We start from the raw sequence: 11,195 nt of genomic DNA on the forward strand, positions 1-11,195 counted from the left end.
GGGAAGGGATAAGATATTACATAATAAAAAATGATTGGTTTAAGTTGTTGTTTAGTGATAAGAATATATTAGAACATGCTTTGAATCATTTGAAAGGTAGGGAATTTTCTATGTATATAGAGCATGATCCTCCACAACCCGAGGAGGTGGGCGTGGAATGTGGTGGGAAAAGCAGTATAGGTAGGAGTTTGGGTATGGAAAAGAAAAAAGAAAGAGGTTCTTGCTGATGATGACTTTGAATTTATGGGGAAACAAATATCAATGTAAATGAAACAAGTAAAAGTAGAATATCTGATGACATAGATGTAGGTGCAGGGGCTGTGAGGGATTTGGAGGGAGGTGGGTTTGATGGTGATTTTTAGAAAATGAATTTGATATGGAGATTGATAGTAGTTTTGATGATGATGAACTGTATGGGAAGTATGTAGATGAACATAGTGTTAACTTTGGGAATGATGATGAATCTAACTCAGAATGGGATTCAGATGATGTAGTGGTTATTGACAATGACATGGATGAACATAGGATATCAGATGAGGAGGGAAATGAGCCTATCTATGCTGTATTCAATTCAATTGAGATGTATGATTTTTCACTGGAATTGGGGATGATATTTAGCTCAATTTTTTTTTTCAAAAAAGCAGTTCAGTCTCATGCAATAAAAAACAAAAGAAGTGTGAGGTTTACAAAAAAATAAAAAACAAAAGAAGTGTGAGGTTTACAAAAAATGACACATTCAGGATATATGCGGTGTGTCTTGGGGGAGGGTTATCAATGGAGAATTCATGCAAACAAGCTAAAGAATGAACAAACCTTTTAGATTAATTTGTATAAGGATGAACATACTTGCCTACAAGTGTTTAATGTCAAAAATATGAAAACTACTTGGCTAAGTGAAAGGTTTCTTCAAAACTTCAAATTCGATCTTAAAAGAAATGTCAAGGGGTGGAAGGTAGACATTATGAATAAGCTTAGATGTCACGCATCCAGAGATTAGGCATATAGAGCTAAAAGGCAGGCATTGAAATTTTTTGAAGGGAGTCCAGAACATCAATTTAGTAAACTTTGGAATTATGCAAAAGAGTCGAAGAGAGCAAATCTAGGTTCCACAGTCATTTTAGGGGTGAATGATGAAAATGGGGAAAACAGATTTGAGAAATTATATGTATGCTTTAGTGCTATGAAACAAGGTCTTTTGGCAGGGTGCAGACCCATTTTAAGGGTAGATGGTTGTCACTTGAAAGGCCCACATGGGAGAATATTGCTAACTCCTGTTGGGGTAGACCCAAATAACAATCTATACCCAGTTCCATATGCAGTGATGCAGAGAGAATCCAAAGATACATGGGAGTTGTTTTTAACAGTCTTAAAACAATATTTGAACATTCAAAGCGATGCTGAATTCACCTTTATGTCTGATAAGCAGAAAGGTAAGAGACCTACCAAGCCATATAAGCTTCTTAAAAAGCAACGCTGTAGTCAACATTGCACAATATGTGGTGAGACTGGACACAATGCTAAGGGATGTGCAATTTGGAAGGATATGCAACAACCATGGAATAACTTCAGACCCCACTCTAATACATAATTAGAAGGTTAGTAATGACTCCATATTTACTATTTTTTCATTGTTTAAGGATATGTTTTCTAATTGTTTTATGCTTTTATGGACAGAAAAGAGCTTCAACTTCAAGCAACCGAAGGCCTAGAAAACATTGCATATATGTAGATCCAAATAGAATAAGTGAACAATAACTTACTACTAAATTTTTGGTCATGTATTGGTTTTATATTTATTACTCCATATTTTTACTGCTCATTTTTTTTAGGTGAATGAGAGTGTTTCAGAAATGGAGACCAATGTCCATCCACCTATTTTTCCTCCAGTCATTTCACAAGAAGAGGCCAATCAAACTGAAGCTATAACACAGAACATAAGCCAGACAATTTTGACAGAACCAAGCCCTACTATGACTCAAGTGTCTTTGCAGGGGCCATCAATGTATGAACAATTGAAGATGGCTCACAACACAATGTCCTTCCAATAATAAACCACATTGCAGCCAAGACTGAATATTAGGGCACCTTCCCCAATGACTGCTCATACATTCATGACTTGTGTCTCAAATAGACCAGCAATCCTAGTCTCTAAGACTGTCATAAAGGAACATGGACAAAGTTTTGTGGATCTCTCAAATCGACCTACCAGTACAGATTAAAAATAGCTGAACATGGTTGGTTTTTGTATGCAATTTTTTTATATGGACAAACTTGAAAACAACTTTTTGACATAGTTGTTGCTCTTTATGGATATGGTTTTTATTATAGTGATTAGTTTTGGCACATACATCCCTGTTACTTGCCACGCTTAATGGGATGAATGAAAATGACAACTTTTTTTGGCACATGGATTGCGAATGACACTCTTATTGCTGGATTTCATTACAGTTAATGGAATCTCATTGTATGTATGTTTGCAATGTCTCGTTTATGTGCTGAAACTACTTAGATATAACAGGCTAAAATAAAAAACACAATTACCTCAAAAGATTAACATTGCTGAAAACAACAATTCATTACAGTACATTGGTATTACATTAATCTAAAATAGCAGCATTTGGCTCAACCAACAATTACAACTTCATAACTTAAGCTACAATTTTATGGCCTACCTAACATACACAAACATAAGCTACAATTGCAACTCCACATTGCCAGCAACCATCTTCATCTTCAAGCTAGTGCACCCTTCATCCTTCCTCGTACAGAATCCAAAGCATAGCCAAATGCAGATGAAACAAGCCAAATATGACAAAACAAAACAACTTCAATAATCTTTTGTTGTTGGTTTTCAACTTCAAAGTCTCTAGTTCCAATTCATTCTTCTTCCTCAAAAAATCAGGAATAACTGCTTGTACCCTCCTATACATTAGAGGGTCCTCCTAAAATAAAAATTGACACCCACCCACTACAACAAGGAAAAAAAGAAACGAACGATATACCTCAAAATCATGATATTATAACATAAAAAAAAGAAGCAAGGAGAATATTTTCTTACATTATAATCTCTACAAGAATGAACCTTCTTCTAGGGTTCATGTCAGTCCACAAAGTGCGAATCACTGCCCTCCTTCCATAATAGCACTCGACCAAACTAGTAACAATAGACATCTTCAAAATCTTGCCCAATTTCGCCTTCATTAGAGATTGTAAGAGCTCGTCCATCTTCTAATTAGGGCTCTTCAACAAAAAAATTTGGGAAAAATGAAAATAAGAAAGCTTGAAGTTAAATGCTGCTATTTCATTGCACCATAATTTTTTCTTTTAAATTCCACGCAGGTAATATGTCCCGGACAGGTGTGAAAGTCCCAAATTTAACATGTCATGTGCAGTCCACGTGACCAAATATGGAGAAATTAGGGCAAATTATGCTTAAATTACCACTTTTTATAATTACAATGCTCATATGCTATTTTGGAAAAGACCTGGACCACAAGTGCCACCACCTCTAAGAAGCTGGACCAAATTGTATTTTTTTCATGCTTGATTGATACGATTGGAATTTTCAATTTCGATAGTATGGGATTAGTCCTCGGACAGTGGATTCGAAGAGAAAATCTATCCCCTATTGATTTTTGACAGTAACTCTTCTTGCGCTCTGAGATAGTTTAGATTGTCAAAGTATTTAGCCAAAGCCATTGATCGATTAGAGATAGATTCCCTAGGTCGGATCAATAGAATAAATATATCTCGAGTATGAATCATAGTTGCCCAGTCAAGGATGAAAAACGACATCCAACTCCATGTTTTAGAATAAAGTCGAGAGATGACAGACAAAAGGACTGTACTTATATGGAACTTGGAGCCCAAATATTCACGCCAACATTAAATTTGTTGGTAACATACCTAAGTATAGTTGAGGATGAACCTAAAAGTCGCATACAAATTATAGTGTGAGTGATAGAATCACTTTAAAATTAAATTTGGAAGAAATGGACTAAATTAGTTAAATTAAATTAATTCATGGAGAAAAGTAAAAGCTTGTATCATTTATTTGGGATTAATCCAAGAATTTAAATAATTGGATTAATTAAAATTGTGGGTTTATCCTTTTAAGTTAATTGAATTAGTTTAAAAGAGGCTTCGACTAATTAATTAGTAGATGGGCTTGTCTATTTAATGGATTGGATTCATTAATTAGTGAAGATGAGCTTAAATTTATTAGTCGGACTAATTGATTGTTTGGTCTTGATTAATAAATTGAATTTATTAATTGAGCATATCTGGACCGTATATATTTAATTGGATTAAAATATTCACATGAATTTTTTATTGATTATTTTATTTAATTGAATTAAATAATAAACTTAATATTATGGAACTTGATTTAATTTGTTGGATTTAAATCAAATCGGATCCAAATATTCAAACCCTATCCAAACTTAAATAAAATCAATGTAGAACATGCTTTCCCAAAAAAGGTATGGTGGAGTGGACTCTTTAAAACAGTCCCACCAACTAAAAGCCCTTCAAATCTGGGTCAACAAAATTTTGTCCCAATAGATGGACATATAAAAAGTTAATTCATAAGAATTTTGGTGGAAACCCTAATGCTAGAAAGTAAATATAAGATGGAACAAATTTCAATAAATATAAATATAACATTTGATCTTGCAAGAAATTTTTTATAACTACAAAAAAAGCAATCAAAGAAAATAGAGTAATTTACCCTCATTGATTAATATATTCAAAACCAGCAAGTTCAATGCATTCTCATGGGCCTCTACACTTGCAATTGAAGAGAAAATTATAAGGCAGAAATAAGGGACGAAATCACTCTATCGTTTTACCCAAATACCACACCACTAAAACCACTACTGTAAGGCGATGATAGTATAATAATAACAGGAAAAATGCAATTTATCCCATGTAATATTGTAGATAAATAAATTACTTTTTTATTGAAAAAATATTAATTTATTTATTTATATGTTTTAAAATATAATAATTTATCCTTTTGTGTTTTTAAAAATGAAGCCATTTACCTCAGACAGAGAGGTAAATTGCTTCATTTTAAAAAGTATAAAAAGGTAAATTGCTATTCTTTTTATATAATAGAAGGATAATTTGTTCATTTGCAATATCACATGAAGGTAAATTGCATTAAACCCTAATAATAACATGCATTCCCTCTTTTCCACATCTTCGTTTCATTAAATTAAAAGGACTTTATGCAATTTAATTCCTTTGGCCTTGTATTTCTGGAAAAATGCATGCAACCCCTGTAATTTATCTCTCTATATTTTTCGAAATGTAGCAATTTACTCCCTTTTTTTTTTTAAGAAGGTAAATTACTTCATTATAAAAAACACAGGGAGACAAGTTGCTATTGTTTTTCATTAAAGGATAATTTACTAATTCAAAATATCACAGGAGTAAATTGCATTAAACCTCTTATATTTCTAGTGGATTAATTATGACTCCGGTGTTAGAAGATTATCGTATTGGGAAAAGAAACCAACACCTCTAACACACATTCATGGTGCAAATTGATCCAGAAACCCTCGGCAGATTTTCAGCTTATATCCATCCATCACTACAACATGTCGATGCCCCGCAACAACCACGGCAGCACAAAAGCTAGAAGCAGACATCCTAGCAGCAAATTGCAGAAAGATCGTTTGCAACGTCGCGAGCTCTCGTCGGCAGTATCGAGAGTGGCTGCCACCAGTCTCATCTCATTCGACTCTATCTCCAATGCTGTAGCGTCCTCCCTATTGTTGCTTCTGACGTTCTTAGCCATCTTTCCACAAATTTCACACAATCTGTCAGAGTAGGGAACATGATTATACATAAGCAAATTGGACAGGGACCTTTGGAGGTTGGGATAAATATATTTTTGATCTTATAACTATAGATGCGGCACTTTTGGTCTTCTCCGATTTTAGAATTTGCATTGACAATTATAATAAAAATAAAAAATTAGCACATTTAGTCCGAAAATTAGCATTTGTTTAATTTGAAGATTTTTAATTTTTCGGCCAGTTTTATTGATATAAGTAGTTATTTAAAATCCTTTTTTCAAATTTTTTTCTCAAATCGAAATTTATGAATCCAAATATGGCCTTAGTTTATTTTCAAGTTCTATATTTTTAAGTATTAGGGTTAAATATAATTTAACAAGTGTGATATTGTAAATGAGCAAATTAACTCCGATAGAAAAAAAGAAACAAGTAATTTATTTCCGTATATCTTTTAAAATGAAGTAATACAACCTACATATGTTGCATCTCGTAAACACTATAACAAGATTCACATACACCTCACAAAAAGTATGCAATAGTAGACAAGTCAACAAATCTTTGAGGGTAAATTACAAGTTATCTTCCTGTATGATTCGAAATATTCGCAGAAATTTTTATAAAAAATAAATACTATTTTATCTTGCTATGTTTTTTGAAAAGGAGCAAATTACTCCTCACTGAAGAGGCAATGGCTCCTTTTTAAAAAAACACAGTGGATAAAAGGATATTTTATTTTTTAGTGAGCATTTCCGAGAGATGATAGCAATATACCCAATCTTTTGATGGGTTGTTCATCATTCATCCATAGTAACTTGGGACGTGAGTATTACTGTTCTATTATACAAGAAAATTACCTGTTTCCTTTCTGCAGAAACCAGGCCTCAGCACAATCGCGATGCACAACACCCAACTCGCCTCTGCAATCACAGCCAAGCAGGACGAGTTCCGAGTCCTCGGACAAATGACAAATTCTGCACACTTTTTCTGCCTCTTTTGAGTTTCCACTGTTTCTTGATACGTCAACGACGAAGTCGCCCTCCAGTGCCTTCTTTCCTTCCTCCACGTCTTTTTCTCCGCCGGCAGCCTCATCAGCCCAATTCATAGCTTCTGAAACTTTGGTTCTTTTCGAGTTTCTTGAAGTTTTGTTGACTTGATCAGGCGTTTCAGCTTCCATTTCGATTACTCAGTGAATAAGATAGTCAAATCCACAAGAACAAACAAATATACCTGATATTTATCAACTCTATTAAATTGTATAAGGAAATATTTGCAGAGCTGTCTCTCTCTCTCTCTCTCTCTCTCTCTCTTCTTTTTTTTTTTTTTTCTGGGAACTCCACAAAAATTTGTGAAATCCTAATGTTTGGCCTAGAAAGTTTAACCACACAGGGATATTCTACGTCAAATGAGTTTCTTCTTCTTATATACATACATAGTTACATGCATCGTTGAATATGCAACAAACAATAATTTAATTGATTATATGACACCCCAGTTTCGCATAGGGATATAATTTAAATCTTCCATACTACTCAAGCTTATGATACAAATACATAATTCTTTTTCTTCTTTGATACATTAATTTTATAATTTTTTGAGGGATTATATTAATTAGGTTATGATTTGAGTTGAATTGAATATATAATTATTCAAATTTGTATCAGTTATTATCGAGCGTAAAAATTTGTGTTTGAATTAGGTTTGGTTATTGATCTAATCGAGCTAAAACGAACTTTTATTGGATCAAATGCTAATTCAACACTAGAAGAAATATATTTTGTTCCTTATTGCGCGAGGTATTGTCCGCCCTGGATTCTTTTGAGCCTCACAGTTTTTTCCTACAAAAGCACCTCACTATGGAGAGAAGGCTTTGGCGCTTATAAGCCACTCAAACTCCCATCTGCAATCAATGTGGGACATCTGCCTACATCATTAGCCCCCCAGATGGGGTTTAGAAGGGGCACATGGCTCCGTTCCCACAAACGGAGACAATTGATGCAATTTGCAACTCGATCGATGTCCCGTCGGTATTGTCCGTTGTGGCTCTGTATGGGTCTCATGATTTTATCCGGAAAAAGCACCTTGCTAGGTAGAGGAGGCCTTGGAGCTTATAAACCACTCAAACTCCTCGTTTGCAACAATGATAGGATGCATGCCTACATCACGTGGTGAATACAAATTAACCATAGCTCCACAACTGCTATTAATCATTATTTTTAGAAGTGAGTCCAAAATATTGGTTGTAGCTAAAATCTTGCCAAATGTTTTGGCTATAGCTGAAACTATGGCAACGTAACTGTTGATTAGCTGTGGTAAAAATTTAAATTCTTGCATTGATTTTATTTGACTGCGATTTATAGTGTGGATTTATAATGATTTTTATATTATCGTCATTTATAGTATTGCGAAAAATTATTTTTTTCGTAATACAAGTTTCAATAACTTGATATTTTTAAATATATTATCAACGAGTTCAAATTGAACCATCTTGAAAATTTATCAAACAAATTCGTAAAGTTAACAAATCGCATACGAACAAATTTTTTTTGATCAATTACACTTGAGTAACGAATATTTTAATTTAGTTTTAATTATACTCATATTGCATATATATCAAAACCCTGAATTGACTTAAACCGCACCCCATTTTAATAATTTATTCGTATTCTATATCGTAGTCTATACGTTCTACCTTATTTGGGGTATTATAATCGATTTTGAGATACCACAAATTGCTACATTGACTGAATTTGGAATCATATATGTGGTTTAATATGAGCACATCAGTAGGTTGAAAATAATTGTTTTGTGTAGAGAGTTGTACAAAAGAAGGGTTGACCAAATTAATGTTGACAAACTTGTGCAGATATTGTCGTTCCCAGGTAAGCCTTTCAACTTGTACCAAGATACAACTGTGACAATTGAATGTCGGAATGGTTTGATTGGAAGAAAGATACAACAGTGACGATTGAGATTGCTTGCTTGTATTTGTGTTCGCAATAAAAAAAAAAAAAAGTGAGATCAAATTGATTTCATTGGAATGAGATATTATTTGTGAGAACTGTAAATGGTTGTGAGATAAATTTATAATAATTACAGTAAATGTGACAGCTTTAAAATAAAAAGTGGTTTTGGTCGTGAGATGACAATTGAGGCTGCGAGTTTCTATTTTATTGAAAAAACAGACAAATGAGATATCTTAATCAACATGAATCGTCACATGATGTATCTGTATATACACCAATGACCATCTCATTTACATAATCCAATGGCCGACGTGCATGTGGTCAAATAATTTTTGTCCTGCTACATTCTAGCTGGTCCGGATTTTCCTGTCTAGCCAATGTTCAACTGGAAACTAGAATTATTCGATTTGTTAAAATCATATTAAATATTATTCAATAAAGTGAGTTCAAAAGTTAATGGGAGTTGGGTTGTATTTCAAAGTGTTTAGTGTGTAACATTTTATTCATCTAATATGAGGTTAAGATGTTAAGAAGTACAAGGATACAAATATTGTTCACAAAATTCTTCATAAAGAGGAATTGGATTTCTAAATAAATGGATAAGTTGTTCATGACTTAGTCGTGGCAAACTGATGAGAAAGCCTAGATATTTTGACATCCCCTATGTCTTTGTGTTGTTCGATATATTGGACCTGATGTTGTGTATGCTTTGAGCATGACATATAGGATAATGGGAATACACCAAGGAAGCAGTAGGCTGCTCATAGGTTTGGCAGCTAAGAAACCACCTTCTAAGGATCGGCTTGAAATGTTCTAAGTCGAGAACTTCGAAACGGGGCATTGAGTGTCCTATAGAGACTAAATATTGCAGCCGTGTGTCATCAGCAGGGCACGTGGGCCGTCTATTCAATTTTAGTAGGTTAGTTGGTAAGGAAGCTGACTAATTGAACTGACTCGCGGGTTTCGTCATATGAAAGCCTTGAGGGCTTGGACGATATGACTGGGATTGGTAATTGGATTTGAGGAATCATGGCAGTCACGTGCATACGAAAACTATATCTTGGATATGATAAGATGTGCATGTCGTGAGACATGGTTATCATAAGCCTTATCCAATACAGTCGGAGTATGTAGTGAGGATGGTGGATTCCAAATAAAATCCTTCTCCCGTCAGTGTTGTCACATCAGTATCTCCTATACGCTCTAGGACCCATTTAAACCCTTCGAATCTGTGGCTACAGTGATTGAATGAATGAGATAGGATTTTTCATGTCAATTAGTAGGGTAAATGAGGACTCGTGTTATAAGAGCAGATGTCTAGTCTAAGATAGGAACCGACTCTCAATTCCATACCTTAGACTAAGGCCAGGAGACGGTTTATTCAAGGAACATACCGGTATGGAACTCGAAAATTAAATGTTCAATCCACTATTTACCTAGTTTCCAGTGCCATGTACTGTTTCTAGATGATCGCCTATGATAACAGACTATTTATAGTTATTAGTTAATCGAAAATAATTGATTGAATTAATTTTAATTAATTGTGTTGGTCACACACGCTCAAGTTTAGTTGAGGTGAACTTAAAGAGTCACACTTTAATCACCAAAATGTGATGGAATTAATTTAGTATTAATTCTGAAAGGAAGGGATTAATTGAATTAGATCGAATTAATTTTTTAGAAAGAATAAATGATTGGATCAATTGTATAAAAATTCATAGTTCAAATTTTTTAAAAAAATAATTAATTGGATTAGTTGATTAGGGTTTAGGACTTTTAAAAATTAATTAGATTGATTTTATTATGCTTGGCTTAATTTATGAATTGAGTTATAAATTAAAAAAGAGATAATGAGCTTGGGTCTTTTAATTAGATTAAAAGGTATGGACCTTAAAATGATGGAGTTATTATTAAATTGAATTCAATATATATAGGTTCATTGGATGTGGGTGCTTGATCTTTCAAAACCTAGTCCATTTAAATCCAAGCTCATCGTCCGATTTTGACCTAGCTTGGATCAAAGAGATGATTGCTTTTCTTAACATAGGAGAGTTTAAATAAGCTAGGTTTTTGTAGTGCGTTGAGACTACATCACAACACATATCTACTCTCCACTCTCATTGTCTCCTAACAAGATACGCACCCGTCCTCTCACCCTCACCACTCGATTTTCTCTCTCTCCACACACTCTCTATCTTGTTCTTTCTGTTTCCTTTGGAATCAAAGGAGGAACAAAAGAGAAATCAAAACCGTTAATTTGATAACATGTGTTTGATTCTCACCTTCCCGCCTCTTGTCTTGCTAGCACGACAAAACAAGTGATCCCCATTGATTGTACCGGACTTCTTCGGAGGGTTTCAAAGTTCGAATCTTGAGGAGGACGACCTAGTTGGAGAGGAACAACGCTTGAAGCGAATTGAAGAAAAAA

At 34.0% G+C, this 11,195-nt stretch overlaps 1 protein-coding gene across 1 annotated transcript; it reads right to left on the reverse strand.

Moving 5' to 3' along the window:
* Positions 1-4,721: 4,721 nt before the first annotated feature.
* Positions 4,722-7,173, reverse strand: LOC105177050 (uncharacterized). Its single transcript, XM_011100074.3, has 2 exons — positions 6,659-7,173; positions 4,722-5,825 (listed from the first exon to the last, which is right to left on the reverse strand). The coding sequence occupies exons 1-2, from the start codon at positions 6,976-6,978 to the stop codon at positions 5,597-5,599; spliced, it is 549 nt and encodes a 182-aa protein (XP_011098376.1). The 5' UTR covers positions 6,979-7,173; the 3' UTR covers positions 4,722-5,596.
* Between the last annotated feature and the right edge of the window lie 4,022 nt (positions 7,174-11,195).

Source organism: Sesamum indicum, linkage group LG13, assembly GCF_026168435.1.
Source record: "Sesamum indicum cultivar Baizhima isolate 11 linkage group LG13, ASM2616843v1, whole genome shotgun sequence".
Taxonomy (NCBI): domain Eukaryota; kingdom Viridiplantae; phylum Streptophyta; class Magnoliopsida; order Lamiales; family Pedaliaceae; genus Sesamum; species Sesamum indicum.